Genomic DNA, 19,875 nt, shown 5'->3' with positions numbered 1-19,875 from the left:
ATATTGAATATGCTATTATTTCAAACAGTATCATTTTGCTCAATGGAAAGTAATTCTTGCGAGAATCAGCAATTCCCTGGGATGCTACGTCTCTGTAAATGAAGTATTTTTTAAAGTTCCTTTGTTCATTTTCTCTGTCCTCCCCAGGCAGTTTGCTGCAGCGCTGGCAGACCTCCACGAAGCAGCACGACTCTCCCCGTCCAACCGGGAGATCCGGCGCCTGCTGGTTCGGGTAGAGGAGGAATGCAAACATCATCAGAAGGCATCCAGCAACAACATGGCACAGGGTTACAACAGGGACCCCCACTCCCACCACCATCAGGCCACAGAGGAGGAGGCAGACAGCTATTCACAGGGAAGTCTAGAGAGACAAGTCCCCGCGGAGCAGACCGATGCAGAGAAGGAGGAGGAGGAAGAGGGAGAGGAAGCGAGCCTGCAGTGTGGGAAAAGTCCAGAATTTTGGCCCATGAATCCGTACGCTCCAAACAGGACTCTCCCTGGAGGTGCGGCCTTTGTCTTAGCAGACCAATGTTACCCTCAAGAGGAATATGTGCAGAACCAACTTTTTGTGGACTTGCCCGAGCCTGTTCCTGCGATCAACAGGCAGACCCAGAACCAGGGACTCAGCAGGACTCATCAGCACTGCCACTCCCTCCAGTCAGGGAGCAGAGTTGGGGGCAGGCCTCTCTCTCTGTGCGGCCCCTCCAGCCCTCTGCCCGGCAGACATATCTCCACCTCCTTGAGGCCTGCACCGCTGCTTGGTATTGACATCGGCCATGGATTAGCCAACGAACACTCTGGACACAGTCCCACTGAGCTCTATCACCCCATGTCCCCCAACACCTCCTCCCCACCTGGGCCTCTCCACATGTACCAACCACGCTCCTCCAGCTTCTCCAGGGGCTCTGACAGACTCTCCACCCACTCTGTGGCTCTGGATGGCCTGGCTCTCGCTCTGGGCTCTGGTATGGAGGTCAGAAGGGAGGGCGGTGGAGGAGGAGGGACAGCGGGCTCAAGGGGCTCCAGCTCCAGTCAGGCCTCCAGCGGGAACCTGTCGGACGGCGGCAGGCAGCAGGTGTCGGACGGCGGCAGGCAGCAGGTGCCGGACGCCCCGTGCCCCATCAAGAGCAGCGGTAGCTTCAAGACAAAGCCGGAGATAAAGCCCCGGCCTTTCATGGGAGTGATGGACAAATCGGTGCGAGTCCAAGGCCAGCAGACCTCTGGCCTGAGCCGACAGGGGCAGGGAGGGGGGCTGGAGAGTTTCAGTATGTCAGTAATGGAGTTTCAGGGGTTGAACAATGAGTTCAAACGCGCTTCATTCCAGGAGCAGCTCTCTGGAGGTCAGGCAAACAGCCAGCAGCAAGTGCGGGAGTTTGGAGAGCGGCTCCACCAGCGAGAGGCCAGAGGCACGGCGTCCTCCCAGCTACGCTTCCCCGACGGGCGGCACAGAAAGGCGAGCTTAACGAGAGACAACCCTGCTCTGCATATGGCTCCCATCAAGCCCAAGCGCTCGTTTATAGAGTCCAACGTCTGATTATCAAAGCACAGACACAGGCTGTTTTCAACAAACCACGTCCCAAATAAGGTAGCAAGGGAGACTGCTTTGAGAACGGCTCCCTTCCCTGAGCCTGTTTTGTAGAGTTATGCTGCTGCACTGCATTTACAATCTAGAACCAGTGTTCAACTCAGGCTACTATGCTTCTGCTTACATGTCTACAGCTACACTAGTGTATTCAAGAAAAACCAGACATACCTTAAGTAGGGATTTAAAAAAAAGTAATATATTGTCTCAACTTTGAATTTATTATAACAAATATAAAAGTCAGAGAAAGCTTTGTGCACGAAAATATATATATATATATATATATATATAAAAAATTTTAAAAAACTCATGCTATTAGTTGCTGGATATGATCATTTCTATCGTCAAGTGTCTTTTAAAAAACATTTATATTTGTACGGTCTACACTATATCTGCAGATTATATATTTCCCTGTAGGTGGTTATCTGTCAGCATTACAGGCTTCAAAAGAAACTGCTTTGTGTGCTTGAGATTCTTTTTCTTGGTACATTTGATATAAAAAAGGAGCTGTACAGTTGTTCTTGTCATAATTTAATATTGAATTGATTGCTTCAAGATTCACAGTATGTTATTTATTTTTGCATAGCAGAGAGCATATTCATAAAACGTGTTTATTGGGATACAGAGAGAGAGAGAGAGAGAGAGCATTTACACGAGCAACAATCGAGGAAAGAAATTCTTAAGAGACTTTGTACACCGCTGTATGTCCATAGTTGTCATATACCCTTTTTAGAGTCATCTATGGATTACAAAATGTTACCACATTATTATTGTGGTCAAATAAAATATCAATGGAGGACTACATTTCTACATCTACTTTTTTCACAGTGTGATCCATAAAATGTTGCCTAAGCTTCAGAGTGTGTACGGATGGATAAAAGGTTTCTTGTACAACCTAACTCATCTAAACAGACAATTAATCACGGCGTCAAAATAAACCGCTTGGATAAAAATGTGGACGTTGCAAATTCTCAGTATGGCGGAAATATCTTCATTGATGTCATTCATGTCATTAAATGCTGAATGTTAGCTTGCAAAGGAGAGTTAAACGCTAAACTACTTTGGCCACGCACCGGTCCCACAGGGCTTGTAACAAGCAAAGGTCCTGCAATGACAGTCTAAGGAGCACATATATGTAATGCTTACCTGCAGTTAGTGCAAATAGTGTTTTAAGTTAGGTAACCAACATTACTCATTTTTAATTGGTGTTCCTGGACCAACTGCAAATCAACACCTCAGTATGTAGCTTTCAGCTCACAGCTCATTGTTTTCTGGTTATTCAATCAAAGAAAGGTAACAATTAATATAAGGCCTCCAAATCAATGTTTCTTTTGTGTCATTTTAAAGCTATTTGTTAAAGCTATAGAAATATCTTTGTAAATACATATATTTCTAAATACAACAAATTTTAAGATAAACTAATTTGCCTGTTTAAGGTAAGGCTTATCAAGATGTTAGTCTTTGTTTTTATTTATCTTTTCATAAATCAGGAGCCTACAGTGTTTACCTTTTTGTTATTATGTGGTTTCTATACAGAACTCCTGTTTTTATATTGATTAACAAACCAGTAAACTGGTCATCATCAGCCAAGACAAACCACTCGCCCTAATAGCTGATTGTTGGAGGCATTGACATATCATCACTTTTTAAAGTTGATATAAACTTATTAACACATCCAGACATGCATGTAGCCACCTGATGAATCTAATAGTCACTCTCATTTAGCTCTGAAATATCTGGCTCTTAAAACTGACAAAACAATGCTCTTCAGTTTCGCTGAACATTATGAGAGCGTGAACCGAAACAGTAAATGTGCAGACCAGAAAGCAAAAATTACCTTTAAACTTGCTGTAAAGCTTTGTTATTATAATCGTTATGATTATAGCCGCTTTAAAGTAGCGTTCTTCAGGTGGCTTAAGGGAGCACTCCCCTGGGATGCTCATATCGCTCTGTATCTACTTCATGAAACGGTATGGCCATTAAAACGTAATAAACTGAAAGTACATTTTGACTTGTTGCTACAATTCTGCTCCCCAGTGGTTTGAAATGGCAGCTTTACAAATGAATGCAAACAAAGAAGCTGCCACAGTGGGCACATGCCTCATTTGGAACCAAATCATTTGCACCCATCCCTGAAATGCTGTGGTTTCTGTCTACTTTAGGGAAATATTTGGGGGCACTGTGGATCAAAGGTCTTTTTAGATGCTAGTGGTTGGTCTTCCAGCGGCCAATAGCCATCTTCAGGGTGCGATTAGGGGTGAGCAGAGTCGTCAGTAAAGGGAGGTTGGTCATGGGGCTGGAGCGGTTCTTAGTGTTGATCCAGCTATCGATGGCCTCTCTCTCATACGAGTATCCATCTGTTGGCAAATGTCCACAGTTTATTCAAAGCACACAAGCAAATCGTTTCACAATGAAGAAACACATGAAGTTTGGAGTCTCGTGAGTTGACTCTGTACATCGTTACATGTAAATCTTATTAAGTGGAAAAGGTCTGATCTTCGCTTACCGGCAGCAATGACTGGTTCCCTCATCAGCTCTCTGGTGATCGGACACAAGAACTCATCAGGAATGCCTGAACACACTGAATCACTCTTCAGCTCCTCCACCTTCCTCAGGAGTTTACTGCGCAGGCCTACTGACTCTATACACACACACACACACACACACACACACACACACACACACACACACACACACACACACACACACACACACACACACACACACACACACACACACACACACACACACACACACACACACACACACACACACACACACACACACACACACACACACACACACACACACACACACACACACACACACGAGAATAAAGAAATGAGTCAGACGAGAAAACCGACCGGTCAAGACTGTGTGTGCTCTCATTCAAATAGAAACCGCTGGAGCCGTAAGAGGAACAAACACTAACATAAACAATAATATCAATATCGAGGTTCTGAGCATTTGTTGTTCTTGCGCTTAACACTTTTCACTCTTGGATGGCAAATGTGAGCGTGGGTGAGAGAGAACATGGTGGGAGCGAATCATGTCTGCTGACTGTCCAATTCAAAGTTGAACACTAAGCAGTCACTCGAGCGCATTTTCATTTGAATGTTGTTGTTTCGGTAACACGGTGTTGCAGAACCCGACTGCCGGAGAAATTAGAAACCTTTATATAAAATTTAGAAAAGAATGATCTCATAAAATAAAAAAAAAAAGTAGAACTGCAGCTGAACACAAAGCACTTTGTAGTCTCCCTGATAATCTGACTGGTACGCTTTGTTTCGTTTTGTTATGCTGCCTCTTTAGAAGAAAAGCACATTTATTGATTTCACTCCCACCTTTGAAAAAAAATATGCCTGTTTCTCCGTCTTTCATTGCAGTCGATAAAGATGTTGCTACTCAAGGCTGTTCTCCGAGTTAGTTCTGCTAAGAAGGTGGGATTCACGCAACGCTACTAGAAACAGAACAATGTGAACACAAGCTGCCACAGCACTGGAGCTGTGTAAACTGAGGAGTGATTGACAGTCACTGTGGGATGGAAATGACGGCATGGAAATACAACAAACATTTGCTGACAACTACATGACGAATACTGGCCTGGCTGGTAGACTGGCATCCACAGCATAGCACTCCTACTCGAGGCTTGGGGCTCCAAATCCCCCCCCCCAAAAAAAAAGGCCAGATAAAGTCTGATAAGCTAAAACTTCCTCATTTCAGACATACTTGGAAAAAAACAAGAAGCCCTCATGATATTAGGTGTAAATCCACTTCATACCTTATGGGAAATACTGTTTTGGGGATTGGGTTATGTAACTGATGAAGTGCTCCAGATTGAAGTCAATACCCATAAGACTGGGTTTATATTCTTACATTGGGGGCAGAAGCGAGCATTATGACTATGACAGAACGAGAGGCTGTTGAAGCGGCATTGCACCCGCTGAGCAGTGTGTGATGTACGTCTTCCTCACCTATGTGCAGCTCTGACGCCAGTGTTTCCTTGGTGAGACTGAGCAGCTCTGTCCCATCTATGTTGTTGGCCCTGAATTTGTCCACCAAGCCCTCGAGGCCTTCCTCCACCAGCCACGCGGACACATCCCCCTCCGACCAATCGCCGCCCAGCAGCTTGGATCGACCCGCTGAGGTTCTCTCTGAGAGGGGGAGTCAATGCGAGACACTCAGTCTTTGTCCGCTGCGGCGCCTTTTGAAAAATGGCCAAATGCTCTCCATGCAACACTCTCCTGGAATCCTGCTGACTAATTATTGATCGGGTGGGGGGGATGCCTAGCCCATCTTGTGTACAGAAAGGTATCAATTAATGTCTGGAGGGTTCATTGATATTTTCATTGACACAAGATGAAACTAAAAGCTGAAAAAGAGCTCGTTTATTATCCATTCCCAATTATGACAGCATTATGTTATTGTTATTTACACCACCCTCATGCACGTATTGCATGAGGGTGGTGTCTCATTTAAGGATTTTTACTGATTACAGGCACCCCAGTGTTAGGCACTATACAGAAAGGAATATATTTTCTTGCTTCCTACCTTCACTTGATGTCAGATCAGACGCGTCTAGAACACACACAAAGGAATAAGGGACTGTAAACATGAGCAATGCGATGCAATCTTTCAGCAAACTTGAGACTGAAGAGTGATTAAGGAAAAGAAAGCCCTCTTGTACACAACACCTGTGTGTCTTTCAACGCAAGGTGAAACCAGTTTATTACATGACATCTAAACACAGGGACAAAATAATAGCTAAGCAACTCTGCTTAAGATTCAAGTAGGACCGTACACTTGGAATTGTAAAACCAGCTCCTCTCCTTCAAGTGTAAAAATTAATTAACATTTAAAATGTAAAAATAAAACTAACCAGGTAATGACTTCCCGCCTTTCCATTGGACACAGGTTCAATAAAGGAGAAAGACAAAACAAATTGATTACACGACAAAACAAATCATCAAAATATAGATGTTAGTCTATTGGAGTGATTGTGTGTGTGTGTGTGTGTGTGTGTGTGTGTGTGTGTGTGTGTGTGTGTGTGTGTGTTTCCCACCACGGTCACTGCACCCATCCTCCAGCCTCCAGATGTTTACAGTCTTATCCATAGATCCTGTAGCGATAAGTGGTGAAGTTGGAGAGAAGCAACATGCCGTCACGTATCTGCAACAGAGGACAGTAATCAGCTGAATGTTAACAATGAGGTGTAACTTTCTCTGTATAATGACAGAACAAATGAGCAAAAGGACTAGAATTGTTTCCATAGACATTTACCAATCAAAGGAAATATCTTAGTCTTAACGTCTAATTTAAAATGGAACAAGTCTGTCTGCATGTCCTTCTTTGCACTAGTATCAGTTAAAAAGTCTTGAGAGGAAACTGAAGCGGGAAATGTAAAAGTAAGTTGCAAGGAGTAACTTTAAAGATAATAGTGATTCTGTGAGCATCTGATCCTCAAGCAGGTATATTCAAAGCATTCAGAAACTGAAGCCAAAACCCCCAAATCTTAGACCTGAGCCTCGCAGCAGCTGTAAAGCCCCTGCCTGAGGATCTGAGGCTGCAGTTTGGCTTTTACAGGGTTAAAAGGTGGGCACTAAGGTTCAATACCAGACCTAAATATGTGCAATATATGCAAAGGCTCTCCATCAGAGAGCCAATTCAGTGACGCTTACCACATAAAAGGCTGCACTAAAGATCTAAATAAGGATTAAAATGACATTTTCAGGAGATTCAAGAAAGTCAAAGCAGCGTTAATGAGGACAATCTCTCCGAGACTTAAGCTGGATTGCTCGAAAATTTGATCCACAAAAGCCAGTTGACTTCAATCAATGTCTTTAAAAACCTCCGATGAGAACTTGGAGAAAGGAACCAAACACTGTTATATTATCACTTGGTCTAAAGTCGAATGAGTTTCCTGGAGGCATTTCGTCAAGTTGTGATTTACTTTTTCTTTTTTTTTTTTTGCCATTTATCCACTTTCTCTCAACTTGCCTCATCTACTTCCACTTCAGATAGTGGTTTTCCAAAAGGACTTACATTTGCCCCGCTGAAAGGAAGTGAGCTTTTTGCCTTTCATTCACAGGTGGCTGGGTGGACTTAAATAGCTTGTAAGTGTGATCATACAGCTGTGGCTTATGTGTACGTGTATGTGTCGGGGAAGAGACGCAGCGACAGCAGACCTACCTTTTCCTAAAAGTGATAAATGCATGTTTTGTGACCACACTGGGTTATAATATATCAAAAGGTGCTGCTTTCCCTACAAGTGAGATATTGTTGTAAACGAGTGGTCAAATGTCAAAATCTGACTTTTACTTCTGATGTTTTATATAACTGAACAATTTGTGGCATCAATACCTAATAAAACCAGTTTGGAAATATCTCAATGCGACGTCTCATCATATTTGTCAATTTGTCTTAAAAAAACAAAAGAATTCCAGAAATGCATTGCAAAGCATCTTGCAGTGGATGAGCATACATGTTGACTTCAGTGTTGTACCCAAAAAACAAACATAATTTTGATCAAATGTTTCTTAAATTCAAATTTAACATATTGTTCTTGAATAACCACAACATCTCAATATAAGATGTAGTCAAGATATAAATATATGAAAGATTATATAAGAGTATATAATACAAAACTATAGATAAGATATTCCGTCTGGCAAGATGAGAGAGAAATGAATGCAGTTATCCCGGGACTTCATGCTTATATTCAATGAGAAAATCCACTCAAGAAAACGTAACCACGTCAACATAAGTGAGTATTTACCTCTCGTGCTGGTTCAGTGTGTAAAGCAAAACTGCATTCTTCTGCAAACAGACAAAACAACATACAAACATTGTGTTGTGAATGGAGTCGTTTATAACATAACCTGGTACTACCTGGTAAATGAATCAAAATGAGAGGAACTTACAGCATCATAGACTGTGACAGTTTTGTCCACAGAGCTGAAGGAAAAAAAAGATAAAACTGTAACTGTGTGAGCAATATTTTAAATAACAATAATGACTATCTCGTGCATCATGTTCAGGTCCACATTCACTCATTGAGGAATAAAGCAATCCATGTCTCCCTTCAGTGGTTCCACTGTAGTATTGCACTCTTATAGTTGTGTCTGGTGGCCTGCTGTTAAATCCAGGCAAATAATCTATATTGTACATCAATCTCTTGATCCTAAATAGATCCAGACATGAATATTGATCTATTCAAGATCAAGAGGTTGAAATTCCAGCAGTCAGAAATGATCAAAATGTGTCTGTTAAAGGCCCATCAAACACAATTTACTCAACTGCTGACCGTTTCTCAAAATGTATAGCAAAATATTTGAGATGTTTTATTATATTCAAGGTAGCCATTGGTTTAAAATGTATGTGAAACTTGCTTGAAGTAGACAACACTTCAGCATTCTGTCTGCTTGTTTTGTCGGAATTAGTTTTGTTAATATTGTGTGATGTTGTTTGCACAGGGCCAGACTGAAAACATTGGTTAAATTCAGTTTAAAAAGCAGCTTTGGAAAACGGTTATCAGAAATGTATTAAGTATATATATAATCTGTATTAAGAAGCTAAAAACATCCAAAGTCACCAATACGCTTCGTTAAAAGCCTCTTAAAGATCCTACCCAGACACAAGCAGCTGCCCATCTGAGGAGTAGGCACAGGAGAGGACCGGGGCCGACTGGCCAGTTAACGTGTGCAGGAGCTGCATCTTATAGCCTACGAGAGAGAGAAACAACAGCTATAGTTACACACACACACACACACACACACACACACACACACAGGCCATATTACAGGTGGTGGAGAAAGGTGTCACAAATTAGTCACTAATAGCAGAAAGGAAATAGAAGGGGAGCTGTTAAATGTAGAAATTTGAGAAAATGCAATATGCTAAATCTGTGCACACATAAGCACTTAGCAGCATGACCAACTCTGGCAGCTACTCTGGGTTACTTTCAACTAAAATGTAGTTGTATTTGGCAGCACCAGTGATTTTGTCTTGATATACTGACGCTGAAAGTGCACACATCAATATTCAGCAAGGTTTACAATCTGAGCTGATCGGCGGTTGAAGCCACGACTGAAACGATCACACCAGCTAGAGAGAAATCTTCCGGTATGCAAAGATAGGTAAAGATATGTCCCTCTACCTCCAGAGATGAACTTGTTAATGGTCCAGATCTTCAGGAGACTGTCTTGCCCACAGGACGCCAGACGGAACTGCACGACTTGACCGCCTAAAAAGACAAAAATGAACAAATAATACTGTGTGATACTAAACAAGTCACAGACTACATTCAATCTGTCACACACAACAATCAGTCTGTGGATGTTGTTGTCCCTCACAGTGAAATATATATTACCATCTTCATCTTCTATAAAGGGATTTGGTATAAGAATGTGACAGTATGTACTGTAACTAGGAGACATGCATATTTTAATTGAAACCCAACTGATATTATCAGCCCAAACTGGCTTATTAGAGATGTAGGGATATCAGTATATGTTGGCAGATATGAAAAAGGAAATTGCCGCATTTTATAGGTCATTTTCTTAAATCATAGTTTAATATTAGCATATTTATATATTTATAGTTATAAATATGAATTTAATTTCCAGTAAATAACTGGTCAAAATTAAATGTTAACGTATCTCATATTGAGTTTCATATTTGATCAAATGTTTCATTGTTATCATATCATGCCTCTGTACATATCTTATTGATAATCTTATTTGATGGATTCTGGACAAAAATACTAGAGTTTATAAGAAAAGAAAAAAGTGTATTTTCTGATATCTTTACTCCCAAATGCTGCCAGAAACACCAGACTAAGCCGCGTGTGTCACAGAGTAGAAGATAAACACGCAGCAATGGTCGTCACCACTGAGGATGCTGGGAGCGAAGGTGCAGCAGGTGACCCCCAGGTCGTGGGCGTTTTTCTCCGCATGGAGCTGGTTCATGTCCAGGTCCCACAGACGCAGGTCTCCGTAGGTGGAGCCGGTCATGAACACCTGGCTGCAGGGGCTGAAGGAGCAGGCTACCATTGTCGTGTCGCTCACTGCTCCGGTCCTTCACAAACACAACCGACAAGCAGCTGCATCAGCAGGCACAGCTTTTATTGCCATTGTTCAAGGACAGTAACACATGGGACTGGTTGCTGGCAGGAAAGTGCAAATATTAAGTCATGCAACTGCAAACAGTGGTGTGAGGAGAGTTGTTAGCATTGATGTTTCAGCTCTCTTTGTCAAGATATGAGAGAGACTTGTACTATGTTGTATATCTGTATGAATGAGCCTGCAATTACCAATGTATCTACATTATCATTTATTCTGCTGAATGCTTTTTCCAATTAATCTATAAATCATTAAGTCCATAAAATGTCAAAACATAGTGAATTATAAAACCAAACCTACGCAAATTAATTTTCTGTTGATCGACTGTTGTTTCAGCTCTAGAAAAATGTGTCAAATGTACCTGCGCAGCTGTTTGGAGGGGAAATCCCACAGAGCCAAAGTGCCATCGGATGCTCCAGAAACCAGGTGGGCAGAGTCAGGAGAGAGCGCGCAGATCCTCACTGGACTACGACCAGGATGCTGCAGGACGGCCTCGATCTCACCCGTGACGGTGGACCAAACCATTGTGGTGGCGTCGGTCGAACATGAGGCCAAGAACTGTCCGCAGGCGCTGAAGCGACAGCAGTGGACGCCGTATCCGTGTCCTGACAGCGGTGAGAAGGGCAGCTCGGAGAAGTCGCGGGTGTTGTACATCCTGAGGGTTTTGTCCCCGGAGCATGTGGCAAACAGACTGCCAGAGAAGGCACACCAGTTGACATCATCTCGATGGTCTTGTAAAGTGCAAATCAGAGATGTCATTTGTAGAGCCGGTCCTGAAGTTCACACAGAGAGGAATGAGAGAAGTCAAAAATATGCAGAAGGGCCCATTTCAATTATAATACATGATGCACTAATGTGTACATCCCTTGAGTGTTGTATTAGCATCAAATATACTTGATAATAGCAACGATTATTTCAGAGTCATGTACATATTATTATATATTACTGGATTTAATTATTGATGATTTAATGTGTACATTGCTTTAATATGGCAGCTGGTAAAGGGACAGTTTAAACTAAAATAAACCCTACTATAGCTTGTGAATTTATTTTAGGCTAAAAATGAATACAGCATCATTTATTTATATAAATATCATAGAAAAGTAGTGGTTTAAAAAGTACAATGTTCCCTTTTGAAATGCAGTGGAGTACAAGCATAAAGCAGCAGAAAAGGCGAACACTCAAGTAAGGTACAATTATCTCAAAATTGCACTTAAATGTAACGTTACTTAGTTACTTTCCACCTCTGTAAACGATCCTTTTTCTACCACAGGGACTAGGAACCTTTTGAGGAACTCACTGCTCGGCTCATTCATATTGAACACACCAGGAAACAATACAAATACATATCGTTATCCTTGTTTATTAGGTCTATGAAATAAACATTTGTTTGGCTGTCAAACCACCTCACCAACAGACCAAGAACAACCAGCAGACAAAAGACAGGAAACCCACAGGGACGCTGTTGCTGTGGAGACTGTGGCTAACGTTTAAGCTAACAGCTCAAGCTAACAGTTGCAGCACAGCCGAGATGCAACTTCATGTTATAAAGTCAAGTATTATTCAGAAGCGGGAAACAAACTGTGACAATAAACATCCCAACAAGCAAACTTGTTTCTAACTCTTATAGAAACGTAAGATGCGTCTAACTACAGCAGCGTACCTTACCTGTCTCCGTCCTGTTGTCCCTTCAGTTCAATGTTGTTTACTTCCTCATCGAACAGCTGACCGTGACGTGAGGCCGGTTACGTCACCCGGAAGTCAGGACTAAGTGGCGAGCACATTTGAGTATTCCCCTTATCTGCTAATTCTACTCCACTAAAATTAGGACATATTTTACGTCTTCCACTGCATTTATTGATCATGTGTGTTACTAGTTACTTTGCAGATTAATAATACAAATAGAATCAACAAATAAAATATGACGTATTATTATACTTCAAAACAAAGGGAAGGTAAGGGGGGAAATGCACAAGATACTGTAGTAGTAGTAGTGTATGAAGTAGTTGAAATTAGCCCTTTAGAGCAGCAATATTAAAGCAAAGTACACATTAATTCATGAATAATCCAGTTATACAACATACATTATTCTAAAATATGCCATATTGCATAATGTGTTCTTTTACTTTTGGTAGTTAAATCATACTTTGAGGAAAATACTTTTGTGCTTTTGCTAAAGTAAGTTTTGAATGTAGGACTGTTACTAGTAATTACAGAGTATTTCTACACTGGGGTATTGCTACATAAAATATCTGAGTACTTCTGAGGACTTTAAAGTGGTTGAGTGGTTTATTTTTCTTAATTCTTCTACTACAGTTCAAAGGGGAAAAAAAGACTTTTTACTTTATTTTAATTAAATTTAATTAACAGTCTGGTTACTGGTTACATTTCAGGTTAAGACCGGTAAACAGCTATAGACAAAACACGACTATATAAAGTAGTTAGAGTTAGCTCCACCTCAACAAGCTACAACATTAAAATGCATGTTAATGCATTAAATATGACACAGACAAGGGCCATTCTGAGTGAAAAGTAGATTTTCTTTCCAATCGGTTTCCCTCTACTTTCACCTACGTGAAATAAAACTACATATGCAGGACTTTAACCTGTAATGGAGAATTGCCCAGTGTGGTATTGCTAGTTTAAATTATCTAAACACTTCTTCCACAACTTACTTTATGCATTTTTTGTTATTGCCACCAGAATTTGTCAGACTGATCGAGCACAAGATCTTGATGAGGTTTTTATGTTTTTGATAGCATTGCATGACTGAGGTATTTGTTAGTAAGGTAGTAAATGAACTTTCTCCAAACTGTTCAGCCTCTATAAAGAATAAAAGGGATCAATTCACACATCTAACACGATGGCTTTTGCCAAAAAACATTCTGCAGGATAGAATTGAAATAAAACAAGTTGAAGTCATTTACGTTGAAAAACATCCTTTTAATAGGTCCGTGCCACACACTAGTGAAAAATAAAGCTCCTACAAAAGAATGATACTTTTATTCCACAATATCTTAAATAAAGTAACTTCAAGTACTCTTGACTTGGGTACAAAAAAATCTAGCTGCCTCCATCAGGCCACAACACACAGCAAGGTTCAACACAGTGGTTACAAATGGCCTTAGGTCCTCTGTATTGTGGCAGATTACGAGGAAATGCATCATGGAAGCATAACTGAATGCTTGTTGTTCCTTTTTTTTCTGCTATGGTGAGGAATGATTTCTGTGTCACTGTCCAACTTTGGAGGCCTTGTTGGATTGAAATCATATATTTTTTTTAAACTGATGTTGTCATAAGAATGAAAACTAAAAAACAATAACATCCCCTACATGCCCCTGTTGGAAGGGTAGGCACTACCAAGATTAAGGATACCACAGTGTTTGCAGAGGATATGTATATACTGTACAAACAATATTTATGATAATGTTTTCATCACGTTCACTAAAATAGAATGCTACAATCATTCTAAGGCATAAACAATATCTTAATATTCTTAAACAATTTTTACACATCGTTCCAAACAAGACATAATATTGACATTAATAAACAGTATATACACATGAATCACCATTGTCTAACTGTCCGTCTGCTGTTCCTGTAAATAAATGCAGTTTTACAGTTTGAACAAATGAATACAGTCCTCTGATGCCCCAAAGCACTGAACAGTGTAAACAGGTTTTTTTTTTTTCTTGGCTTTGTTTAATATTTGGGAGAAAAATTATAACACAAAGACACATTCCTTTTTTAATTCAAAGCAGTTCAGCTGATTCTTCCTTTTCATAGAAAATGAAGTGGACCTTGATTCATAAATAATTATTACAAAATTAAATACATTCACTATAATACGATTAAATAACAAAAGACTATTTACAAGTAGTGGAAAGTCTTCTAGCGCAGACACACCAGTGACAGTTGAGGATTAATTCAGTGCAGTGTTCTGAGACAGGGAATGGTATTGCACTACGACACCCCATTTCTATGGGACTCTTTGGGGCTTTTATCCCTGTTGTAATAAAATCCAGCGCACCTCATGTAACGACTTTTTTTTTTTTTTTTTTTTCTCCCCATAGGTGACATCTCATCTTATGCACACCATGGGTTCCTTATTACGGATTTGACTTCTTCCATCCTGCAAAGCCACATTCTCCATCAGAAAAATAAAAACACGTAAAACCTGGTGCTCCGGTATGAAAAGTTGAATGGGTTTATGGAGAGAATCTGAACAGACCTTTTAGTTAGTTTGTTTCAGAAGCTCAGTCCAGCGCTTCTCAAAGAACTTCCTCATGTTATGACCAGCTCGACCAATGTCGGAATTGTCTTCATTGAATTTTTCGCAGTTATCAAAGACCAAGTTGACATCAATGATGAAGGTCTCAAGGTTTTGATACCTGAAAAAAAAAAAAAAAGAGGAAAGTCTTGAGTTGAGATCACATACTGTGGTGTAACTAAAACTTGTTTTCTGACAAAACACCAGGCTGACGTCTTTAAATTCTGTACAAATGTCCTGAAAGCTTTCGGTGAACAAAGAACAAACAGAGGCGGTGGGAACTCACTGGCTGCTCACAAGCTTCTCACGTATGGTGGAGAAGTCCATCGATTTCTTGACGACCTTCCTGTAGCCGGGGACCGACTTCAGGTTGACGGGTGTGAGAAAAGGCCATGCATCCTGATGCCGCTCCAACTCAGCAAGGAGCACCCTGTTGAACACACAAACACAGACACATATACACGCATATGGTTAGACACAGGGAAAAAGCTGTGGGTATCACACTGAGGAGCTTTCTTCCACTGTGAACTTTAGAATGTTTTCTTCCTTGAAAGGAGCAGTGTGTAGGATTTAGTGGTATCTAGTGGTGAGGTTGCAGATTGCAACCAACTGAATAACCGTGCATAGTAACGTAAAGACGTGAAAGGCCCTCTCTAGAGTGTTTGGTTTGTCAGTTATGGGCTACTGTAGAAACATGGCGGTGTAACACGGCGGACGTTTCTGGTCATTATGCACTAATGTGAACATAGTTATGACTAATATTTTCCATTTGTGCCAACAAATCACCCTGAATCCTACACACTGGTCCTTTAAAGCGGTTATAATCAATGTTATTAATGGCCTCTTGGACCCCCTTCTTCTTTTGACAATGTCAGTTTTGTGTTTGCAGCTTGTTTCTGTTGCCCCCAAGCTGACACAAAATAAATAATTAGGGGATGTTTAAAGTTTGTTTTTGATGTAAGGTCTTTAGTAATGTGTGTTTTTATAAGCCAATACCAACCATCGCTAAACAAAAATGACTTTGTGCTGAAAAAATACAACTTTTAATATGACAGTAGAAAAGGCTAAATTGGATTTGTTACAAGAGGACCTTACATTTAAAGGGGTTAAACCACAGAGGAATCTTATTTACTGATTAAGAGAAAACAACCTCTTGATACTGTCCTACAGTAGATGGCAGCAACTGTAAAAGTGTTTCGGAGAAGGAGATAGATAAGTGAAGGATTCAATAGAAAGACGAGTTTGAACAAGCCAGGGGCACATACCTGCATAATCCCAGGTCCCTGTTGTTGTCTTTAGCCGTCTTGGCTCTCTTCACACACACAGGGCTCTCCTGATTGGCTGCTGGCAGAGCAGGTGAGCTCTCCTCTGTTTTCCTCTTCCTGCTGGTGTCTTTTGCTCCTTTCTTGGGCGTGCCGCTGGTGCCGGCTGGGTCGTCCTCCGCTACTTCTCCGTTGCCTGCCTGCTTCCCGTTCTTCTTCCCCTCTCCACCTTTTTTAGCACCTCCTCCGCTTGATGCTGCTGGTTTGCTTGGAGGTTTTCTGTTTTTGGTCGATGGGCCACTTGCCTGCAGAGAGTAAACAATGCATTCTTTGAAGTCTGGTGCAATGAAAACTAAAACTATAATGTCCACTGACTGATTTATCATGTTCATTTTGGCCTTTTCTAAACTATTAGTTCAGTTTGTCATCTCTTGGACCACCAATGTTAGTTTCTTCCATGACCACATCTAAATAAAACAACATCATGATAAGCTTTCAATAAAATGTTATTTCTCTGAATTTTATGAATTGGAGAGTCTTATTGTCACTCAATGGGATGATTGCCAAATCCACTCTGCAGACAATAAAAGTTCAAGGTAAACGTAACAAAACAGGAAATGTATAACCGCTGCAGTTGTTTTGAAGGCTGGGGACCTTTGTTGCACGTTGTTTTCTCTCTCTCTCCCACTATTTACTCTCACCTCTCTATTGTCCACTTTCAAATGAATGCATAAAACCCCCCAAATACTTTGAGCATAAATATGTTTTGATTTTAAGTGAGCACTGAGGCAAAATATCATCCATCGACAGGTTTAAATACAAAAATATCTGTTTTTGCTGTCAAATACCAACATTTGCAAATGCTGTATGCGTTGTGGATATTTTCCTAAAATTCAAAATTTACAGAGGAAGGTGTGAAAGGAACACATGCTCAAAAACCTGGCTAGGACTTCCTCTACAAGTGATCAACTGTAGCGAGATGACATTGCGTTATAAATGGCCTTGATACCTTGGATATGCAGGCCGGGCAGTACCAGTCTCCCTCCGGGATACTGGTGATCTTGGGTTTGTGACAGTACGTGTGGCAGCCTTTGTCACAGCCGTCACACAGCAGGAGGAGGTCCTCGTTATCTCCCTTCCTGCACATCTGACAGTACTGAACAAAAAAAACAAGTGCATCCATTCAAAACCAAGCGTACCCCCTCTGAATAGAGCTTGTTTTTAATTAGCGGGGTGGAAATACGCTGCTCACCACTTTCATGATGGACCTCTCCCAGGCGATAGACTTCTGCAGTTGCTGGATACACATGGCCAACTGGGCAGCGCTACGCACTTCAGTCAGAGCCTTCCTCCACACCTTCATACCATGGGCCACCTCCTCCTCGCTGCTAAGAGAAGATAATGAGAAATGATGAGGCACAGAAAGGCGCACGTATACGTGAATATGTGGGCGTATTTACACACACACACACAATAGGCAGTAAACTGTATCAGTTGAGCCAGCCGCCAACAAGACAGCAGACCATAAAGAGCTCCAGCTGTGCAGAGACAGGCATGAGGATTTGGGGAGGGGGGGGGGGGGGGTGTAGGGCGCCAAGGAGAGGTACACACCAATTTGTTATGTTAAGGGTAACTTCATGCAGAAAGAGTGAAAACCCGTGAGAGTGTAAACTGTACAGTTGCCCATAACCAAGGTTACTGATGCACAACACCATGCGGATGACTGCAGAAAAGAAACAAGCCAGTAAACAATACCTGTACCAGGAAATAATACTGAGTGAAGACCCCCACCCCACCCAAGAAACTGCACAAGACCAAAGAAACAAACGGAAATGCAACAAGCCACCACGGAAATCTGCTGTGAAAAGCAGCAAAGACCCTCACTGTTTGAGTAGTATGGGAAACATAAAGCACACACAGAGAGAGGAAAAGTGTCTTAGTGGGAGAGTGGGGAGCTTTGGTTGGAGAAATGACCTACCCTTCCCTGTCAGCACTAGTGGATGGGGCAGGAGCAGGGACAGTGACCGTACCCACATTATCCAGCCTGATCTGAATGGTGGTACCTAAGGGGCTCCTCAGGTACCTTCTCTCGATGTTGCGCTCCAATTCAGCCAGACGTGTCACTGCTATGTCCAGCGGGTTGTCCATGTGACGCATCACCCTGCCCTTCTCCCCACGTTCCTCCGGGTGCTCCTTGGAGTCCTTGTCTCCCGCGTTGGCAGACCCTGGCGTTGATTTGGTGGGGGGCTTGTGCTCGTAATACACCAAGTCCTCTCGCTCAGATTGAGGGTCTGGAAATGTCCATCCCTGGGAGAGGAGATCAGGCCTCTGATCACACCACTCCACATGTTAAAACACGTTTCTGACACCACTTACTAAATGTGCTGGGTTAAGTTAGGGTTTTACCTTGACCTGCAGGCTGGCTGCGGTGACCTTCCTCTCCAGCTCCTCCACCTGCTGCAGCACGGCAATGTCCATCTCCATCGCCTGCTCCTCAACGCACCAGCCCCGCACGGACTCCACACTGACCTGGCTCTCCTCCAGCTCGCGCAGCTCGATCATGGCCACTAGATGGACGACACGAGAGACATCAGTCAGCCGTGAATGCGCACACAAACACGCTCGCCGTTGCGGGTAAACACATGAGCAGTGTGACGCCAAACATCCGCGGATATTCATGTGGCTCGGTCATAAATAATACAGTGTTTGCAGTGTATTCAGTGATCATCAAGGGCATGCCTCTATGTTTGAACATCAGCACAACACATCTGTAACTGTAAAAAAATAATCTCACTGGTACATATATACATGTATGCTATGTACTGGGATTAAAGGCAGTGTTGAAGCACTTACCGTCTCTGTGTTTGGTGCAAACCTGGGGGATGATCTCTGTGTATTTCTGCATTTGCCTCTGGAGGCCTTTCTCTCTCATGCCCCGGCTGTGGAGGGCACTGACTAAAGCCCTCAGCTGCTCGATGTCAGACACCCGCCACCACCCTGTCAGATTCTCTGAGACAATGAGCACAAACAGGCACGTAAAACTACAAGGCAAAGAACATACATCACAGTAAAAAGGTGCTTCATTCAGCTATGGTATACCCAAATGTAATTGCGTACAGCGGAGCAGAACATTCCCTAACCCAATTATCTGAGATTATTCAGGCAAGTGAAAGTATTTCAGGCAAGTGAAGTCTTCTCAATTAAGAAAACAGGGGTTGGGGGGGGGGGATTACAGCCTCAACTTTAATATCTCTCAATGCTTTTGGGTCACTCACCCTCTGGAATAGGCCGAGGTGTGGCGTGGTCCAGGGATTTGGGCATCTCCAGGGCAGGAGAGGGCATGGATGAGGTTTTCTCGATGCAAGGTAAAGGGGATTCGCTCTTGCTGGAGACACTTGCTGCTGTGTTGCCCTCCAGAGAGTGACCCAGCATGGGATTGGGGCTGCTGCACAGAGGCAGGCTGGGACTTATCATGCCACAGGGCCAGCTTCCGAAAGACACTCCTAGCAATGAAGCAGCTGACTTCACCTGGGGAGAAAAGAGGAAAAATATAAGGGTGAGGGAAGCGGGGGGGGGGAAACAAGACTGAGGGTCACGTGTTAGGTGATCTTGTACATGGCAGAAACAACTGCGCAGGACACA

General features: G+C 42.2%; 3 protein-coding genes across 35 annotated transcripts in view; 1 reads left to right on the top strand and 2 right to left on the bottom strand.

The window, feature by feature from the left end:
• Nucleotides 1–2,656, top strand: part of LOC142933613 (protein TANC1-like) — a 31,021-nt gene extending 28,365 nt beyond the window's left edge. The window contains exon 28 of the mRNA XM_076077762.1: nucleotides 148–2,656. Coding sequence (XP_075933877.1) covers nucleotides 148–1,534 — 1,387 coding nt within the window. The 3' untranslated portion in view covers nucleotides 1,535–2,656. The remainder of the gene's footprint in view (nucleotides 1–147) is intronic.
• On the bottom strand, nucleotides 2,098–12,432 carry wdsub1 (WD repeat, sterile alpha motif and U-box domain containing 1). Of its 5 annotated transcripts, none has more exons than XM_076077763.1 (13): nucleotides 12,370–12,432; nucleotides 11,063–11,474; nucleotides 10,470–10,657; nucleotides 9,738–9,824; nucleotides 9,210–9,303; nucleotides 8,503–8,536; nucleotides 8,358–8,398; nucleotides 6,645–6,751; nucleotides 6,462–6,479; nucleotides 6,134–6,160; nucleotides 5,557–5,736; nucleotides 4,089–4,223; nucleotides 2,098–3,939 (listed from the first exon to the last, which is right to left on the bottom strand). In XM_076077763.1, exons 2-13 carry the CDS (start codon nucleotides 11,458–11,460, stop codon nucleotides 3,788–3,790), a joined length of 1,461 nt encoding a protein of 486 aa, XP_075933878.1. In that variant the 5' UTR covers nucleotides 11,461–11,474; nucleotides 12,370–12,432; the 3' UTR covers nucleotides 2,098–3,787. The 5 variants fall into 5 exon arrangements, 3 of the variants coding, with proteins under 3 accessions (XP_075933878.1, XP_075933880.1, XP_075933879.1); XM_076077765.1 differs by having other exon boundaries at nucleotides 6,648–6,751; XM_076077764.1 differs by having other exon boundaries at nucleotides 12,365–12,423.
• A 1,191-nt stretch (nucleotides 12,433–13,623) lies between these two features.
• Nucleotides 13,624–19,875, bottom strand: part of baz2ba (bromodomain adjacent to zinc finger domain, 2Ba) — a 63,515-nt gene continuing 57,263 nt past the window's right edge. For 13 of the 29 annotated variants that reach the window (XM_076077838.1, XM_076077837.1, XM_076077839.1 and 10 more), the window contains 9 exons: nucleotides 19,509–19,761; nucleotides 19,087–19,242; nucleotides 18,640–18,800; nucleotides 18,212–18,561; nucleotides 17,486–17,621; nucleotides 17,243–17,389; nucleotides 16,237–16,538; nucleotides 15,258–15,401; nucleotides 13,624–15,092 (listed from right to left, as the gene is read on the bottom strand). In XM_076077838.1, coding sequence (XP_075933953.1) covers nucleotides 14,936–15,092; nucleotides 15,258–15,401; nucleotides 16,237–16,538; nucleotides 17,243–17,389; nucleotides 17,486–17,621; nucleotides 18,212–18,561; nucleotides 18,640–18,800; nucleotides 19,087–19,242; nucleotides 19,509–19,761 — 1,806 coding nt within the window. In that variant the 3' untranslated portion in view covers nucleotides 13,624–14,935. The remainder of the gene's footprint in view (nucleotides 15,093–15,257; nucleotides 15,402–16,236; nucleotides 16,539–17,242; nucleotides 17,390–17,485; nucleotides 17,622–18,211; nucleotides 18,562–18,639; nucleotides 18,801–19,086; nucleotides 19,243–19,508; nucleotides 19,762–19,875) is intronic. The other 16 variants (XM_076077834.1, XM_076077847.1, XM_076077846.1 and 13 more) reach the window with 6 other exon arrangements.

The sequence above is a fragment of the Anarhichas minor genome, unplaced genomic scaffold (assembly GCF_050575085.1).
Source record: "Anarhichas minor isolate MPS153535 unplaced genomic scaffold, ASM5057508v1 ptg000062l, whole genome shotgun sequence".
Classification (NCBI taxonomy): domain Eukaryota; kingdom Metazoa; phylum Chordata; class Actinopteri; order Perciformes; family Anarhichadidae; genus Anarhichas; species Anarhichas minor.
Note: the sequence above shows the minus strand (reverse complement) of the source record. Positions and strands in the feature narration are given on the sequence as shown.

Excerpts from the sequence above, each read along its gene's own strand:
- wdsub1 (XM_076077763.1), bottom strand. The coding sequence starts at position 11,460 with ATGACATCTCTGATTTGCACTTTACAAGACCATCGAGATGATGTCAAC. Across the intron at positions 9,304-9,737 it reads TAACAAGTTCATCTCTGGAG|GCTATAAGATGCAGCTCCTG; the intron begins GTAGAGGGACAT and ends TCTCTCTCGTAG. Across the intron at positions 6,752-8,357 it reads ACACTGAACCAGCACGAGAG|ATACGTGACGGCATGTTGCT; the intron begins GTAAATACTCAC and ends CCTCTGTTGCAG.